This window comes from Vidua chalybeata, chromosome 7 (assembly GCF_026979565.1).
Source record: "Vidua chalybeata isolate OUT-0048 chromosome 7, bVidCha1 merged haplotype, whole genome shotgun sequence".
Classification (NCBI taxonomy): domain Eukaryota; kingdom Metazoa; phylum Chordata; class Aves; order Passeriformes; family Viduidae; genus Vidua; species Vidua chalybeata.
This window is the reverse complement of record NC_071536.1, coordinates 5,484,969-5,503,866: the sequence shown is the minus strand read 5'-3', so window position 1 is coordinate 5,503,866 and position 18,898 is coordinate 5,484,969. Positions and strand designations below refer to the sequence as shown.

General features: G+C 42.3%; 1 protein-coding gene across 3 annotated transcripts in view; it reads left to right on the top strand.

Moving 5' to 3' along the window:
• Positions 1-18,898, top strand: part of UNC80 (unc-80 homolog, NALCN channel complex subunit) — a 126,812-nt gene that overhangs the window by 26,818 nt on the left and 81,096 nt on the right. Inside the window, exons 12-22 of one of the 3 annotated variants that reach the window (XM_053946992.1) lie at positions 833-1,101; positions 1,731-2,084; positions 2,832-2,963; positions 4,847-4,994; positions 6,352-6,500; positions 9,042-9,208; positions 9,890-9,991; positions 11,934-12,148; positions 12,665-12,771; positions 13,266-13,365; positions 17,482-17,654. In XM_053946992.1, coding sequence (XP_053802967.1) covers positions 833-1,101; positions 1,731-2,084; positions 2,832-2,963; positions 4,847-4,994; positions 6,352-6,500; positions 9,042-9,208; positions 9,890-9,991; positions 11,934-12,148; positions 12,665-12,771; positions 13,266-13,365; positions 17,482-17,654 — 1,916 coding nt within the window. Of the gene's footprint in view, positions 1-832; positions 1,102-1,730; positions 2,085-2,831; positions 2,979-4,846; positions 4,995-6,351; positions 6,501-9,041; positions 9,209-9,889; positions 9,992-11,933; positions 12,149-12,664; positions 12,772-13,265; positions 13,426-17,481; positions 17,655-18,898 lie in introns of all 3 variants that reach the window. The other 2 variants (XM_053946991.1, XM_053946990.1) reach the window with 2 other exon arrangements.

Sequence of the window (18,898 nt, the reverse complement as noted above, 5' to 3'; positions counted from 1 at the left end):
GAATATATTCAATAGCCACAGGAAGAGGTTCTTTGCTTTGTCTCTAGCCCTGTTACCGTACTCTCTGGCAGTCTAAACAACCCTATGGGTGTCTTTCTACACTAGAGGGTATATAAACTTACTTACAAAGCACTGTGTGGGAAATTACAAGCACTGTTGCCAGGAAATCAGCATGAGTTTTAAAAACATGAGGCGTCCTTGATAAAAATTTGCGCTTAAAGCCAGCTTGCTAACCTGAGCAATTCAAAGTTCCTGTCTCTGAACACTGTGAGCTTAAGACTGCAGTGCCTTTCTCATCAGACAGCTATGCATTTTGGAGATGGTTTAGACTGTCATAGGTACTGTTTATTTCAAATGGTGTGATGAAATTTTCCCGATTGATGCACCTTGGAAAGCTGTTTCAAATTTGTGCTGCGGCTCTGCTACCTTCACCCCTGCCTTTCAGCTGCAGAGTTCTTTCTCTTTGCCTTGCAGGGGCACTGCTGCTTTTAAGATGAAGCACTGGATTAATGCAGGGAGAAAAATCCTTTTGGATTAGATTTAGAATGTCTGAGTTGCCTGATCTACTTGACTGCCCATTTAACATCAGCTTGAGCTGCCAGAGAACCACTAGAACGAGCTTGGGGTTGTTCTAATTTACATTGTCGTAAAAGAATAAATGAGTTTACCTTTGATCCCTGTACACATGATAGGAATTAGGAACTTGTGATTTCTTTTGGCATTACAAACCACTTTAAGAGCTGCTCCTTTTAGACAAGCTCAGCCTCAATCTTCCATTCTGTAGCTATAGAGATAGAAATTTATTCACAGGTAGCTGTTTTCCTCCCTGCAGTGCGGTCCCAGATCTCCACCATCACTGTGGCCACCTTCAACACCACGCTGGCCTCGTTCAACGTGGGATACGCCGATTTCTTCAGTGAGCACATGAGGAAGCTTTGCAACCAGGTGCCCATCCCTGAGATGCCCCATGAGCCGCTGGCATGTGCCAACCTCCCACGGAGCCTGACGGACTCCTGCATCAATTACAGTTGCCTGGAGGATACGGATCACATTGATGGAACCAACAGCTTTGTCCACAAGAATGGCATGCTGGATCTCTCGGTAATTGGCAAGGAACAAGGAAAGCCAGGTCCCTCTTCTGTCAATATAGCTGTACCATTGAGATCAGGGGTTTGATGGGCTTTTCCTTCACCTCTTTAAATGGCTTCTCTCAGCAGTGTATAAAGGTCAGTCAGATACATTTGTGCATAACCTAAAAGTCTCCTCTGAGAAACTGCAACTCCTGTTACTCCTTGCAAGGAGCGCATGTGCATGTGGAATGCACACATCAGATCTTAACTGGTATTATGTAATGGCTGTGTTCCTGGGGCATGCACCAAATTCCCTGGAAGATAGTGTAAGACTGAGTAGCACCTTTCTTCTAGCACCTTAAACCTCACTTTTCCTGCTTTCCCCTCAATGAGTTGCCAGCTCTTGGTGCACTGAAGCAGTGTTCTCAGGCTCACAGATGTCATCTCATGGTTTCCTTTTCAGCCTGACTGTGCCCAGCCTGTGGTTTCTTGTCTGACATCTAGATTGTAGGCTTTTGCTATTTAGGGTTCTGTATTATTTGTTCAGAATCTGTACCGTGCCCTCTGTAATGAGTGTCTGGAGTCTAGAATTTCCAGGCACTAAATATTACTAGGAGAAAAAGTAATTCTGGCTTTAAATATGATGTTTGAATCTCTCAGGTGGTCCTAAAGGCTGTTTACTTGGTTCTGAACCACGACATCAGTTCCCGGATTTGTGACGTGGCACTGAACATCGTGGAATGCTTACTGCAGCTTGGTGTGGTGCCCTGTGTGGAGAAAGTTCGGAGGAAGAGTGAGAACAAAGAAAATGAGGCCCCTGAAAAGAGACCAAGTGAAGGATCCTTCCAGCTTAAAGGGGCTGCCTGTGGTTCAGCTTGTGGGTTTGGGCCACCTCCAATTAGTGGAGCTGGAGATGGCGAAGAAGAAGGAGGTGGTGGAGGAGGTGATGGAGGTGGTGGAGGTGGTGGAGGAGGAGGAGGGCCATATGAGAAGAATGACAAAAAACAAGAAAAGGTTTGTCTTGCTTCTCTCTTTATACCACTCCAAATGTACTTTAATGTCTGCTAAGATTGAGTATGCATGTGTATGCAGCCACCCTTCTGTTTTGCTCACTTGGGGTTCTGCTGAGGAAATATGATTAGCAATTCAAGCACTGTAACTACTGCAGAGAAGCAGCTGCCAAAAATGGAGTTTGTGAGCCTGGCATGGACATTTTGAATGTCTTGACAAAGTGTTTGAAACCCTCAATCACAATGATTTTTTTTCAGGTTTATTATTCGTAGCTTGTAAAGGAAAAATGGAACCCAGTGTGTGAGCAGTTTCTTTTATTTGATTACTAGAAGTCTTAAATTTTTCAGTATTGCTATGAGACTTGGACAACAGATGCCATATTGCTGACCTCTGCAGCTGCAACATACAGTAGCATAATATCTAAGACATTTTAAAAAGATGCTTGGTTTTCTACTCAGCCAAGCCAACTCTGTTTTTCAGGGTTAATTTTTTGAAGTAAGTTCTGAATGGTAGGCATAGGAGCATGTAGGATCTTCCACATTTATAGCATAACTTTTTGATGGGAGCTGAAAAGGAGGGGGCTAGTCTCTGAACTTGAAAAATAATTGGAGTAAACACTTCAAGAATAACAACTCAGTAATGGAGTGTCTGAGATGAGAAAGGGAAGGCAGTTTGTCAAAAACAAAATGCTACCAAAATGCCAGTGGTTGTGCCAGGGTTACACACCATCTTTCCCTCTGTGACCCTCAGGATGAAGGCCCATCTGTCAGCACCCATAGGCTGGCACTCACAATGCTGATCAAAATTGTGAAGTCCTTGGGCTGTGCCTATGGCTGTGGAGAAGGACACCGAGGGCTCTCTGGAGACCGCCTGAGACTCCAGGTATTTCGGGAGAATGTAAGAGAATTAAAGCTCATTAAAGTGTCCCCCCTTGTACTGCTGAGATCGCTGCCTGCCCCCTCTGTAGCTTTCCCTGTATTGACAGTAAATGTGTTGCTTTTTGCCCCAGCTCACAGACTGTGTTGCAGCCCAGCCGTAGCAGATTTTCAGCTATAGTGTTGCCTTCCAGTCCCTGGGGCTTTCTAAGGCCACACTTGGGGCCCAGGGTGCTTCTGGCCACCCCAGCAGATGGGCTGGGACAATACATGGGAGCAAATTCCATGTGTGAGCTGGTGTTAGTAATTTTTCACAGGACAGGACCCCAAAAGAGTATGCTACTTACAAGAGCTGCAGCTATCTTGGGTTGCCTATGTAAATCCAAAAGTGTGAGGTGTAAGTATGTTCACCTTTGCGAATGGTGATCATGACTGATTGCTGCTGGGCTGCTCCATCAGCTCCTGATGGTTGGAGTGCACTGTATTTGCACTGTACTTGTTCTGTTGTTCTGCAAGGAAGTGAAAGAGTCACTCGTGCCCTTTTGAAGGATATGGTGGGTCATTACTGTTGATTCCTAACATTTTTGCTTCTGCCCCACTTGAGACATTGGAAAGTGCCCAGAATGTAGCCCAGACATCAGATTTAATCCAGAAGACTTTGTCTCCTTGAGCTCAGTCCAACTCCCTGTTAAATGGGAGCCTTTCAAAGGCCTTCCCAGTGCCTGCCTCTTCCTCACCGTGTGTGCTTGCAGAAGGGAGCATTTTTCATTGCTATAATGAAAGTTTGCTAATCCCATGGGATGTGTGTGAACCACATTCTTCTCCATGGCTTCGGATACCTTGAGCCATGCCAACAGAGCTATAATTAGGTTCTGGGCTCTAAGGTTGAGTTCTCAGAGATGGACTGGATGCTCTGTATCCTTTCAGTGTTCTTGTGTTAGCTAGATTTCCAGGTACTGCAGGAGTGGACATAATTGGACAAGATGGGGTTAGGGTACCACTGCTACCCAGTGGTAGCAGTAGAAAGGTTCTGCACAGAGCTCTGATTGAACAGCTACCATATTCATCACCATGTCAGTTAGATTCTTCTCTTGGAGCTGAGCCAGCAAAGCATTTAGACCTATGCATAACATTAAGTATAAATGAATGTCTCTTGGAACCAAGGTTCTCATCAGGCCCATTGAATTGAGGAAAATATTTTCCTACATGTGTAAGTCTGCTGCATTTTCTGTGTGTCTGGCCAAACTGCTTTGCATGCACTGTTTGTGTTGACTGTGTGGACAATCATGTCTGAGTTTATTGGAAAGTTAAGCACCCTATTGTAGATAACAGGAGAGTTCATGTTTCCTATGGAGATGATATTTTAGATTCTTTTAACTCCAGGCTTCATGGGGTCCCAGTAGGATAATAGATAGTTTTGTGATAAGAAGTTGACAGTGAACAGCTTTTAAGCAAAAAGTTAGTGTTTTGTATGATGTTAAATTGGTCATTGGGTATAGGGGCATTCAATAGGTTGGGTCTGAACTGGAGGGTGAAAATCAGATGCCTGAGGCTAACAACCTGTTCCACCAAGGCACTGAGCATTGTCAGAGGTGGTGCATTCCCAGTTCACTTACATCCAGTGAGATTTTGCTTTGGGGGTGGACACAGGAAGAGAGGACATGAGATACAGCTGGTAGTGGCCTTATCACCACCTCAAACAGTGGCGCCCATACTGGTGCACTCTCTTTTTGTGCTGAATTTCTCCTTGGCTCCAGAGTTGAACCTGGTTCTGTTATGGGACCATTCAGAGACAGCAGAACACTGGCTAAGTGTAGAATTACTTTGCTCTTGCTAGCAAAACTTGAACACGTACTTTGATGTGATATGATTTGATGGACACTGTTGTAGGCCCAGAACTGCCTCACGAAACTGTACAAACTGGATAAGATGCAATTCCGGCAGACTGTGAGAGATTACGTGAACAAGGATTCTCTCAATAACGTGGTGGATTTCCTGCATGCCTTGCTGGGGTTCTGCATGGAGCCAGTCACTGATAGTAAGTATACCTGGCGCCAGTCACTTGTGCCTCTTAAACTGTGCCATCAGAAAGAAGCCACATTCTTGTCCTTCACAAACTACAAAATGTGATTTGCTATTCTCAGAATATATGAACTGTATCCTTAGGCAGTGGGGGTCGAGGGAGTTGGACCTCTGGGTCTGACCACCCAGTGACTTTACCTTGAGATCTTGTAGCACACAGTGCACCTGAAATTGAAGGGCTCCCTTTGATTCATCCTCCCTCTTGTTCACAGCTCTTCACAGAAGAGATTTCCATTAAACCATGCCTCGGGCAGGAAGTTTTCTGCTTCATGACATGACAAGGCACCCGGTGGAATGGCCTGTTTAATACACAGTTTATTTATTCTGAGTGGAGGTATAATTGAGCTTTAAAACCCTCTGTGGTGCCTCAGAGTTTAGAAGGCACCACAGTAAGCAGCAAGAACTGCTTGAATGAACGAGAACATGGATGCACAGATGCATATGCCTGCAGTTACAAATGCATGTGCCTGTGTGTGTACATAGAGGGGTTTGAGGATTTTTTTAAGTTAGGAAAATTATGTTCTGTATGAGAACAATCAAACATTTATGCTTGGTCACTGCATGAAGCAACATTTAAGAGTGACTGTTTACAGAGTAGGAATAGCTCCTCTGAAACACTCAGGGAGTCTGACTAATTTATTAGCCTGTCTTTGATGCCAGGAATTTCAGAGAAAGCATCAAAGAACATTATATAGTCAGCTTTCATGAGGAAGATTCCCATATGACATTTCCCTAAGTATTCATCAATTATTGACTGGCTTATTCTTTGAAACATGACAGCTTATTCAGCTCTTGAAAGTCTTTTTCTCTCATCTCAGGAAACTGGGATGTTTTTTGTAATTCATGTAAATGTGTAATTCTTTCTTGAGTCTTTCTGAAAGCTTGGTGTCCTTGTGCACCTTCCAAGAAAAGCATTCCTATAGTTCAGAAGATTTTAGTTTCATGGGTGTTGTCGCTTTGCTGCTTAATCAAACATCTCTTATCCCTTAGAATGGTAATTAGAAAATCTGGAGTTATTGTTCAAACCTGAAGCCTTATTCTGTACTTCTCTAAATGAGAGGTGTGATGGAACAAAGCTAGAATTGTCCTGATATCCTTTTTCATAATAGAGGTATTTTTGGGAAGCTTTCATACTTATAATTTATTTTATCCTTTGCTTCTACTGTATTTTTGTGGGGTAAGATTGTGAGAACTTAAGCACAGGGTACTAGGTGGGGACGTGTCCTTGTCTCATGTATTGTTACATGTGTCTTTAAGCCCTCTCTTTTAAACTATTCCCAACAAGATGGCTTGCTTACACTTGAATTTTACAGATAAAGCTGGATTTGGGAATAACTTCACCACAGTGGACAACAAGTCTACAGCCCAGAGTGTGGAAGGTATTATTGTGAGTGCCATGTTCAAGTCATTGATCACTCGCTGTGCATCCACTACACATGAGCTCCACAGCCCAGAAAACCTGGTAAGCCCTTGATACCAAGTGAACAAAGTGATTGTCTCCCTGTGCTGGGCGCTAGTGAAGCTGCATCTCAGAATCTGGGGTCTGTTCTGGGCCACTCAGAAGTTTGGTTTTTTTTTTTTTTTTTCCCTAAAGCAGGGAAATGGGGCTGGGAAAGAGTCTGGAGCACGTGTCTTATGAGGAACAGCTGAGGGAAACAGAGTTGTTTAGCCTGGAGAAAAGGAGGCTCAGGGGAGACTTCCTTGCTCTCTACAACTTCCTGACAGAGGTTGTATCAAGGTGTGGGTCAGTCTCTTATCCCAGGTAAAAGTGACAGGACAAAAGGAAATGGTCTCAAGATGCATCAGAGGAGGTTTACATTAGATATTAGGAAAAATTTCCTCACTGAAAGGGAAGTCAGGCATTGGAATAGGCTGCCCAGGGAAGTGGTGAAATCACTATCCCTGTAGGGATTCAAAAGATAAGTGAATGTGGAAGCAGGGACATGGTTTTTTGGTGGTCTTGACAGTGCTGTGTTAATGGTTGGATTCAAGGATCTCAGTGGTTGTTTCCAACCTCAGTTACTCTGATTCTAAGACCACAGCTGCAATGAATCACCTTTCAGCAAAGTCAAAGGCAGTTCACTTGGTTAACCACATGGCCTGCCAGTGCCAGACTATGTGAATTACTGAACAGCAACTGGGTAGATCTGCCCAAGGTTTAGACAAACAGGCAATTTATTGAACACATGGAGGAAAGGAAAGTGTTCCTTTTTGCTATGCATATGCTTGATATATGATCCCTTTGAGCCAGGTCTCATAAGCTCTCGGAGAAACACATCACACCTGAGATAGCTCAGATACCTCAAATGGCATAAAATCGGCAAGATGGCTTCTGAGGTAGTGTGGGAAACAGAAAAGTTTTATTAAAAGGCAAAATAACAAAGCTCTTTACAGAGAAAACCCAAGCCAGGGGCAGGAGGCTCTTGCTCTTGGTAAAAACACCCCACAAAAGCGATTACTTCCTTGGTTCTCTTCTTCTTCTAGTGAATTGCTTAGGCAGGACCTTTTGGCTTCTGTCCAATTGACTATCCTTAGGTTTGAGGTGAAGTCCCCAAGGTCCTATGAGATGTCTTTTTACCAAATTGAGGAGAGAAACTTACGGGCTTTTTTTCCTTTTTAAGGAGACAAAGGATAATTTGGTCACTCTGTCAACAGGTGGCACATTCCTACATGTGCTGTCTTCCCAGAGCAGTCAGTAGAGTGGATGACATGAGTGCTCTTCTTCCAAATTGCTGTACTCTAGGAGCTAGTCTCAGGCTTGCTTTATTATCAGAAATTAGGGTTTTTCATGGAAGCAAACAAGAAACATTCCTGTATTCCATCATTACAGCAGAGCTGTAGAGACGCTGAAGTCCAGCTAAAAGGACAGTAGTGCTCTGTGAGGAGAAGGAAAATCACCTTAGTGCCTTAAGCCAGCAGTGTAGTCTACCTATGTCCAAACCCTCTAATTCTTATGGATATTCCTCCTTTGGAATGTTTGTCATAAGAGGTTACTTGGTGGCATACAGAAAAACATGTCCCGTTATTGGACCAAGAGTAGAAGCATCAAGTGCAAATTTGCCTTATAAATTGTGTATCTTTTTAGACCGTATTTTAGTGAAAGGTGAAACTTACTGTATGGAGAATATAGCATGTAGAGCATGTGTGCAGATATGTTGTTTTTTGGTCATTGTTTCAAGTCAATCTTGTGGTTAATATCTTACTTAAAAAAAAAAAAAAACCTTAATCAGGATAACCTTGTTGGGTTTTTTGTTTTGTGGGGTTTTTTTTTGTTTTGGTTTTTTGTTGTTTTTTTGGAGTCTTTTTCCTTTGTTCCTTGCAGGGAATTTTCAGGATAATCCAAGGTCTTTCAGGAAAGCTCACAGATCAAAAATCAAGCCCTGTAAAATTGTTCCCTCCATCCCCTTGCCCTCAGATACAGAGGTGATTTGCACATCACAGACATGTATGAATGTTCAGAACTAAAAAGGGCCTTGAGTGTAGGAGGGAGTTGGGGAATGAGTGAGTCATTCCTCTCTCTTGATATGATGTGAAGCTCTAAAATAATGAAAAAAAAAAATCCCAAGACACCCACTGGCTCTGAAAAAAACATGCAGTTGTTTGCATTCTACATCCTCTGTCATACACCTGAGGTATTTCGTGCCTTTTAAGTTTGTGGTCTAGATGAGTGGTATAAAACAAACTTTGAGTCATCTTTGTAGCTCCCTCATTTCACAGGTCTTTTAGCCTCTCATACCTCTCCATCTGCTGTATCCCATTGCAGATCATGTTCCATAACAATGCTCCTCCTTGTCTGCTTCTTCTGGGTGCACTATGTGTTTCCAGCCAAAAACCACAAACCATACTCCTGAAGAGTAGATCACACAATAGCCAGAGGAGAAGTAATGGCCTGGTGAAGTACCTCAGAAAGTACTGACTCTCACTGCTTCTTTAGAAACTGCAGACTGAATTTGTTTGTTTTGGTTTTTTTTGTTTTTTTTTTTTATGGTGTCTTGCTACTCAGGGCTTGTACTGTGATATCCGACAGCTGGTCCAATTTATCAAGGAGGCTCATGGGAATGTATTTCGGAGGGTGGCACTCAGTGCCCTCTTGGACAGTGCTGAGAAGTTAATACCAGGAAAAAAGACAGAGGAAACAGAGCAAGAGCCAAAACCTTCTGTGAGCAAAAGGTGGGTGTCAGGAGGGAGAAGGTAAATGACTGACTTGCATATGACTCTATGACTATCTGTGCTGAACAGAGCTCCAAGGGATTGTTTTGTCTTTATAGCATGTCGGTTCTTGAAGTACAGACTTGTGCTGTGGCAGCAGTCTCCTTTAAAATTTAATGATCTGAGACTGCAACAAATTTGTAGAGAAAATCATTGGCAGTCTCATGTAAGAGGCATAAGAGAACAGTACCATGGAAATATTGGGATTAAGAGAACCAAGAAGCATAGTGTCACTCCCAAAACACTCTGTGGATGTAATTTTTAATATGCATCACATCCTTTGGGATGTGTACCTGTTTTTCTGACAGGCAAACCCTGCTATGCAAAACAAATCCCAGAAGAAATCTAATATGGACATGCTTCTTTATCAAAAAGAAATTTCCTCTGGTGCTTTGAGGAATTAGTCTTATTAAAATACTGGGAAGAAGGATTAAGAAAGTTGAAAAAGTCCTGAAAACCTTGGCTTTGCTGCTAAGAGCTGATGCCTTTTTTTAGGAATAATATGTATATAGAGACAGTAAGTTGCTAAGGAGAGGGTACGTCTCTAAAGCTGCTTTGCAGGTTTCCATATCCAGTTCTATGTGATGACCCTGAGATGGGCCACCCATTTCGTCTGGCTGATGATTTATCTTGTCTGTGTAGATCTGAGGCAGGAAGTGTCATCATTGACAAGGGCCAGGCCTCAGCTGCCCCTGATGAATGCCGCAGTTACGTCTCAAGCCGCCCAATGCAAACTCCAGAGCAGTAAGTAAATATTGAGTTGTTCAATGTGTTCCTGCCAGCAGCATCCTTCTGGGGTTGGTACAAATGGGCAGCATAGCAGATGTACCCGTTTGGATGGTACAACAAGCTGTTGAGTGTCTACACAGGGGCTACTGCAAACGACCAGGTAATGCCTGTTTTCAGTGCTGCCAGCTGGACCCATCCTGGCTTTGGTGGGGAAACAGCAGAGGTTTGCAAATTGCAGTGCAGTACATATGTCAGTATTGTGTACCATGCTACCAGAGCAACGAATAGCATGTTAATTCCTCAGAGATTTAACCACAACTGTTCTCCTAACTTTCTTTGTACTCCTGGGTAATGATTTTATTAATTTTCAGCTTCCAAGTTGTTGCTAAGAGTCTTCAGTGAGAGCCAGCCCATTCCTGATCTGCCTTGGGCTCTGAAGATTGCTGTAGTTTCCTTTTCAGCACAGGGAATCAACCTGCTGTTGGCATTGTACATCTGAAATCTATGTCCAAAGAGTTCTGCCATTTACTATTGAATTGAACTTAGACAATACTCCTAAGAATTTTAGAAAATTCTACAAATGGCCACAGGTCCCTAAGTAGTTTTGGGCAAGTCATTTAACTCCTCTGAATACGTGTCTGTCTTGTTAAAGAGCTTTGAGATGCACTACATGAAGACATTGCTTGCACAAGGGCCCAGAGCTCTACATCACAAATTCTCCTGCCTTAACTGATCCTGCAGAGTCTCACTGTTGCTGAGACAGCAAGGCTAACACAAAGCCTTTTACTGCTCTGCAGGATTGTACAAGTTGTTCCTCTCTGAGCCCTGCCATAGCTGTGGGACATCTCAAGAATACAGTAAAAAATGTTGTCCCAATTCCAGTACTTAATGAGCAGGTTCACAAATGGCTGTCACGATGTCCTAAGGCTTTCTGGTACAAACGCTCGTAGAAATTACTGATGTGGTCTTATAAATGTAGCTCATTTTGACATAAAGAAGGTGGTTTGCTTTCATGTGTAGAAACTAAATATTGGCATAACCTGTTCAATGGATGTTATGAATGGAGAGGAGAGCTTAAACAAGTCCTGCCTTTGACTCAGATTTCTGGCAGTAACTCTTTTTAGGGGCAGCCTACACCCCAGATGGCTCTCACTCCTCAGGTTCTTAATGATGACCAATTAGATCTATTACAAAATGAATTATTTATTTAATGGACACAAATTTAACTGTCATACAGTTACTTACTACACAGGATAAACAAAAGAAACAACTAGTAGATTAACAATATGGTTCACTGTAGTAATAAGGTACCTATATTACAGCTAGAGAAGAAATAGTTTCGATTAGGATTCAATGTATCTTACCATCCACTTTGTCGTGGGGCATACATAAAGTCTTTTGCTCTCAATTTCTGAAGAAGTAACCACCAAGATGCATCCAAGCCTGGGAAAGGAGCCCTACAGGTTTCCAGGGCGTGTGTATGAGACTTCTGCCTCCATGAGAACTTGTGGAGCTTTTGTAGTAGTCAAGTGAGTCTCAGATAATGATTGCTCACTTATCTCTTTACATCTCGCTCTCAAGGTGAGGGATGTTCATTATCAGCTGGGAGTCTGATAATAACCAGAGATCACTCCCTTTCAGGCATCTGTCTGGCCTGGGTTATCTCACCCATGTGCACCAGCTGATGTACAGAGCAGATGAGCTTTCTGTGGTAGAGGGAGGATGGCGTTCTGCCTCAGTGGACAAGCACCTAAGGGTAGAAAAGATGATTATTTTATGTCTTGAACAACACTGAGTGTGTTGTCCAGCTTATGTCCCACTAAGAGCAGTATATTTGGAATTCAAAACGAAACAACCTCAAGCGATAGAGAGGGGGCTGCAGAAGGGAGGTCTCGTTTCCCTGAGCACTCAAACTTCACTGAAATGCAGTTCATGCTTTGCATATCTTCTGTTCTAGTGATGAGCAAATCCAAGGGGCCAATCTGGGACGCAAGGACTTCTGGAGGAAGATGTTTAAGTCCCAAAGTGCAGCGAGTGATACCAGTAGTCAATCTGAGCAGGACACATCCGAGTGCACCACTGCTCACTCTGGAACCACCACAGACAGGCGCTCCCGCTCTCGCTCCCGACGGATCTCCCTTCGAAAGAAACTCAAACTTCCCATAGGTAAATGTATGTCTCTTTCTATTCTATATACATATTGCATGTGCAGAGAAATACAGCTGTCTTAAGAAAGACTGCAGCACAGTTCCTTATTGTCTGTATGTTCTCCCAAAAGAAGCTCTGATTTGCTGCTTGCTCCATTTTGCAGATGTGGAACTGAGGCAATGGGAAATGTAAGCAATTTACCAACGATATCAGGGGATTTTTTTGTCAAAATAGATTATTGTAGCTGTTCCCCCAAAGTAGCAGGCTAGTACTGTAATCTCACGGACACTGTTCCTGTCTGTAGAAGAGAAATATTCCAAATTAACATTTGTTTGACAGAGAATATATCAGTTACAATTTCCAGGACCTGGCCTTGCATGGTAGTTAATACTTGTTACATGAAAATGTTGCCTTATGCTTTTCTCTTATTTTCCCACGCCTTAGTGTGGCCACTGTGGAGAAATACACTGCAGTTGCTAAGAAGTAGATTCTCCTAGAAAGAATGTTTAGGTTTGTACTGAGTGGCTCGTTCTGTAACAGGGAATTGGCTGAAGCGCTCCTCCCTCTCTGGCCTGGCTGATGGAGTGGAAGATCTCCTGGATATCAGCTCTGTCGACCGTCTCTCCTTCATCAGGCAGAGCTCCAAGGTAAATGTGTCAGGCTGGATTACAGAGAGCTTAAAAAGGCAGGATCTGGCTGGTTTTAGCTGCACATGGGAAGGTTTTTATTCCTTATGGACTTTGCAGCTAACAGGAATGTCACAGAAGTCTCCAGAGCAGAGCCATGGGAATTTGCCACTGGACTTTTGTACCTCATGCTGATAACCAGGTTAAACTTACACTGTACTGGTCAGTCTGATCTGCTGCACTGAGAGGGAAGTGCAGGCTCTGTCAACACATTTAAGCTTTAATTTTTGGTCACACTTCTCCTTCCTTCTTTGTCCTTCCACAGCCTCTCAAGAAAGACCAATCCTTTAAGCAGAAAGCTTAAAAGATGAAGTGCTTCAGCGTATGTAAATCTGTGCCCAGACCCAGCTGTGTTACCCTGGTGACCCTCACAGCCCTTCTGTAGATGTTTGTGTCTAACCAGTGAGTGTCTAACCAAGATCCCCAGGCTGACCAGCCCCTCTGTCCCTGCACAGGTGAAGTTTACCAGCGCAGTGAAGCTGTCAGAAGGAGGGGGGCCAGGAGCAGGCCTGGACAACGGGCGAGATGAAGAGGAGAATTTCTTCAAGCGTCTTGGTAAATGGCGCACCTGCCGAAGACACCCATCCAAGCTCCATCACACAGAAGAAAAAGATGGTTAGAAATCAGGGTTCTCGTCTCCTTTTTGCTTTCTTTTTATCATTTTTAAAAATATATTTATTTCTGTATTTTACCCCTTTCCCTTTTTTCCTGCTTTCTCCATGGTTTTTGTCTCCATTGTAGCCTTCTCCATTTTTTTAGTCCTTGTAACTGTTTTCTTTCCCTTCCTTCTTTCTTTTGTTTTGATTTAGAAAAAAGCTCTGGTAATTTTTTTTCTAAAAAAAATCAGCCTAAATAAATTATACAATACAACATTTGGGCTTTTAAAATCAAATCAAATTTGGTCAATAAACTTGAAAAATTAATACTTGCTTCAAAGCACTTATTCAGTTCAAAATTAGGTGTGTAAATCTTCTGTTGTCCAATACAACAATTCCATCAGTTTTTTTGTTTAGTTTTGTTTTTTCAATTTGTAACTATTTGACAGTTTTAGCAAATATCAGCACAGAAATGGAAAACTCTACACAAACCTTGTTGTAATTATCTCTTTTCTTCTGTGTTTGCATGTCTAGTCTCTGCATACCATTTGTTAGGGATGCTGTCCCTTTTTCTTAGCACACAACATAATAATAAAAGCACTCCTTTTCCTTTCCACAGAAGCGTATTTTCTCAATTGCTATGTATTTTCGAAGTCAGCAATGTCTGAAAAGTGCCTTTATGAATAATACAAGGTCATGGTATAATCTGTTTTAAAATATCATGCAGTCATTGACATGCTCATGTTGTCAGCTCAAAGCACATCCTTCTTGTCAGGGGGATAACCTTGTATCTTGAAGTTCTGTTACTTTTTTTTTTAAGGCAACACAACCGAATTCCCAAAAACACACAAAAATGAGTCAATTTTATTTTTTATCATGATTTCTGTAGTTTTACAGTATGCTACATTTTCTGGCATTATGTTTGGTTTTTTTCTGACATTACACTTTGACATTGCATTGTGTGTGTTCTGCCATCACCTGTCCCAGGCCTGCAGTGTAATGAATGTAAGGTATTTTTAAGGCAAGTGATAATTTCAAAATATAAGCATATCTTGTCACTCTAAACTGGTCATTATCTGCCACTGGTGAATAGTGGTGCCTTTCAGTTAGCTTCTAGATGAAAAGTATTTGTTCCTTTGTGAGAATGCATCAGTTCAGCACCTTGTTGTAGTCTGGTAGCATTCCCCAGCAATGGAAGAAATTAATTTCTTCATCCACTCTTTTGTGCTGAAGTGGGTGTAAAATACTTCCACCATATTTTAAAAATGCTTAAAAATGGCTGAGGGGCAGTGAGAACTTTACAGACTGCCACAGCTGTTTCTGCAGTGTGTCTGTGGGATGACCTTCATGTTTTGCTCTGGAAAATTATTTTTTTTTAATCTTGCTAATACAAGAGTAATAAAAGTTTATGAGGCAAAGTGTTACAGTTAAGGAAGCTGTATCACTGTATCTCCAAGGGTCTCTGACACTCAATGAAAGCCACGTAGCTTGAGCAAAAATAGCTGTATCTGCCCTGTGTATGTCTGTGCTTCCATGTGCACAGTGACATGAGTGTGAGGCCCGTTCACGGTGGGACAGTTTTTAACCCAGTGGAACAGTACAGTACACCGAGCCTTCAAATCTCCAGTGCTTCCCTCTCTTCCACACAGATGAATTTTTCTGTGCTTAACGAGGAGAGAATAAAGGTCTTTTAATGGCAGATGGGTGTACTGTTAAATCCCTCAAGATCTGATCCTAAAGCATTATATTGGTACCTCTCTCTGCCTTCTCATTTTTGTCATTCATGGCATTATGCTATTACTTTGCTCATGTTTTTTCCATGCAGTGTTTCCTCTTGTGTTTTTGGGTTTTTTAACAGTAGACCAAATTTAAGAGGTAATGGATAAAGGAGAAATAAATTACATAAAAATTATAAAATGTAGAACAAATTGTGACATCATTTATGAACTGTAATCTTCATTGTGATTTATCATGTAGACCACTGGAAATTCTGTGTTATAGATGTATGTAAGCATACATATGTGTGTGTATCTGTATGTGTGCATATGTATACATATATCTACACATATATATTTACACATTCATGTGTAAAAATATTTATTTTAAAGTAAATAAATATTTACCTATAGCTCTTTTTACCTATACTAAGAGCACATAGACATGTATAGAGTTACAGTGTTTTTATAAGAGACCCATAATGTTCCTTTGGGCACTTACTGAAGCTGCTGTGAGTGACCACAGGAGGTGTCAGGGTGTTCCAGGCACAGCAGCTCAAGCTTGCTCTGAAGGATGAGCTCATGGTCACAGAGGGAGCAACTGTGGGGCAGGAGCTTGTGTGTCCTCCTGGGTTAGGAAACGGTCTCTGCTCTTTGGGCGAGGTCTTCTGGAGGCCTGAGTCACATGAATTAGGTCAGTGAGGGCTGCCCTCATCACAGCAAGGCTACTCCAGGATGAGCATAACAAGAGACAGTCACCACTGCCTCTGAAGAATTGGCTTGTAAAGCTTCAACAGAATGCAAGGTATGCCACTGAGCTCAGATGGACAAAAGCTCTGCTAGCTCTTTATAGTGTGGGTTAGGGACGTGCCTTAGGTGAGTTTCTGTTCTGGATCTCATACTGGCACAGGCTTAACAGGGCCCTGAATAGGGGACATTTGTTTGTGCCTCAAATGAATTAGTGTTATGGCAGTCATAGCAGGAAGGCTCAGATAAGATATAAAAGCTATAAGGACTTGGAAGGATGTTTGTGACCGCTCGCATGTGAAAGTGTTCTACTTGTTCCTTCTACTTTGATCCATTTCAATGGAATATGTTCCCTACATAGGAGCATTTTGTTTGCTGGTAACTAGGTACAGTTTCACTGCAGGAAAAAAAAAAAGACAAGGAATTCGTAAAGAAGTCTCTTGAAATTTGATATACCTCTGTCTTCAAGGGAAAAGTGAAGATTTACATTGTCATTTTCTCTTGTGACTTTTTTTTGGTGGCACATAAATGCTTTCCAAGTCATTCTAGGGAGTGCATGCCCAAAAGAACTTTGAGGTTTCAGCTATTCTTCTTTCCTGAAGTAGACAAAAAGTCCTGTAGAGCTGTTGTTTTTACTCTTGTCTTTCAAATAATCTATGTTTAAAACCAATTTTGAATTCTCCACTCAGTGTTCTCTTCTTCAGTGATTTATCCTTTAGTGTTCTGTAAACTTTTGTACTTTCAGATGTAAACAGGGAGAGTATATAAAGCCCAGAAACTGTCCTTTTTTTTGACCACTTTGGCCTTGAAACAGCTTTCCTGACTTCTAATCTCTGTCTTTCTACCATTCTCTCAACTCTATCATTACCAACTGCATAACAGTCTTCTGGACTAGAAGTGCTAATTTGGATTAGTTGATTTACGATGTGAACTCTATACATAGAGTTTAAAATTGTCCCCAAGGTGGGATGCCATCTTCATTTTTGAACTGAACTCTTTTCCATCTCAAAGTGTACAAGAGCCTTCAAGGGAGAGAGGCTGGAATGATGATATCTAGGAGTTGAGGCCAGTCTCACATTTCTTTTTACTCTTGTGGTAATTGCAGATGTATGTCTGAAAAAAGTGCTTGATTTCCATGTAGACTACACATTCACTACTGATTTTTCTGTCCTAGTAGATGATATACTAAATTGATCCATGAGGAATAAGGGTTATGTATGCTGCATTTTAAACTTAAAGGTAATAGAGAAGTAAGGAAAAAAATACTGTGAGCAAGATGATCTGTGTTAAAGAGGTGGGGAGGAAAGACAACATCCTAGTTCACCTGTGTTGGAGTAGGTCCTGGGCTTCCACACTGAGTGTGGTGGAACTGTTCTGGGCAGATATCAGTATGACCAATGCCAGAATCTGACTAAGTTGTATGTCTGTTTCATGGAAGTCACGAATATTGTAAAAATGAACCTGTTATCTTCAAGATAACACAAGGAGAGAAAGGGATTTACACTAAGACTGTACTCATCAAGATTTTTGTTCCCCGTTTTTTACTGGTGAGACACTGTGTTCCCTTCTCTCTACCCCTCCCTGCATCCCCTCTGTACTCTCTACCTCTTTAGGTTGCCATAGCTTTGATGATCACTTGACCTCCAAACAAGAAGGAGGAAAATCCAAGAATGTTGTGAACCTGGGAGCAATCCGCCAAGGCATGAAGCGCTTTCAGTTTCTGCTGAACTGCTGTGAACCAGGCACTATCCCCGATGCCTCCATTTTGGCAGCAGCTCTAGACCTTGTAAGTCATTATTGGTCTCTTGTTTCCTGCTGAGAGCATGTGCATATGTGGTGGTCCACTGTCATTCACTAATGCTCTTCGTGCCCCACAGACACAATGTAAAGCATCACAGCAATGCCAGCTGCTGGTGGTGGTATTAGCTGGAGCTTTAGCATCTGTGAGTGGACAGGTTTGCAGATAAAATGGATCCTTTTTTTTTTTTTATTACATGGCTCCCCATAACTACACGATTGCCAGTGCAAAGCTTGTATTGTTGTCTTTGTACTTCTCTCACAGACACTCTGTTTCTGCTCCTAGTGTCAATCTACAGAATAAGGATTGAAGATTGGATAACTACTTGGAGAGGTGCAGGAATTCCACTCTCAAGTTCTGACAGAGTTATAAGTACATTAGGCAACACTGAACTATTAGTCACCACAGCCAGTCAGTGGAAAAAAAATATATCAGAGTGTGTGTGCTTTTAAATGTGGATATTGCTGGTTTGCCAGTGCAAATCAAAGTAGTGACACAATTCAATCCCTTCTTCCTGATATTCTGTATCTCCTTCCTTCTTATCCTTGCCAGTTGTGTTTTTTAACAATCCCTCCCATTTCTAAAGCTGTGGCCTTCACCCTGTGATTCATGAGCCAGTGGGGCTCTGTGAGGTGTTTATGTGACAAGCAAGGAGTGTGACAAATACAGCTATGAAAAACCAGCCAAATATTAGCAATTTCTCTGCATGCTGCTTTTTACTTCCTTCTGTAAGTGTTTGGCTGTTTGCAAGCTGAAAAAAAGATTAAAAGGCACTGCTCTCAGGGCATCCACATGTTCTCTATCCCTTTTCTTCCCACGCCCCACCTCTCACTTGTGTGGTTGCTGTGCTATTTGTGCTTAAATTGAGTTTTTTGCTCACTGCTGGAGGTCTCAGGCTCATGGACTCTGCCTTCCTGCTAGTGCTGTGCCCTGACCTTTGCTGCACTGCCTGCTCCATGGCTGTAGGGATGTTATGCTCTGTGCACCACTCCTCTGTATCTTCATCTTAACCTTGCCCACTTGGTCTGCACATTCAAGCACGTCTGCATTAGCGCTGGTCTGGAGTTGCTGTTGTTGTCAGTTCCCATCTAGCTCTACTGTTTGGAGTGGTCCTCATCCATCTTCCAACAGACACAGGTTCCATTCACTGTTTCCCACACCTCCTGCCAGAGACTGTTGCTCCTCTGGATGGAAGCTGTGGATGCAGTGGCTGACAGAGTAACCTACCTGGT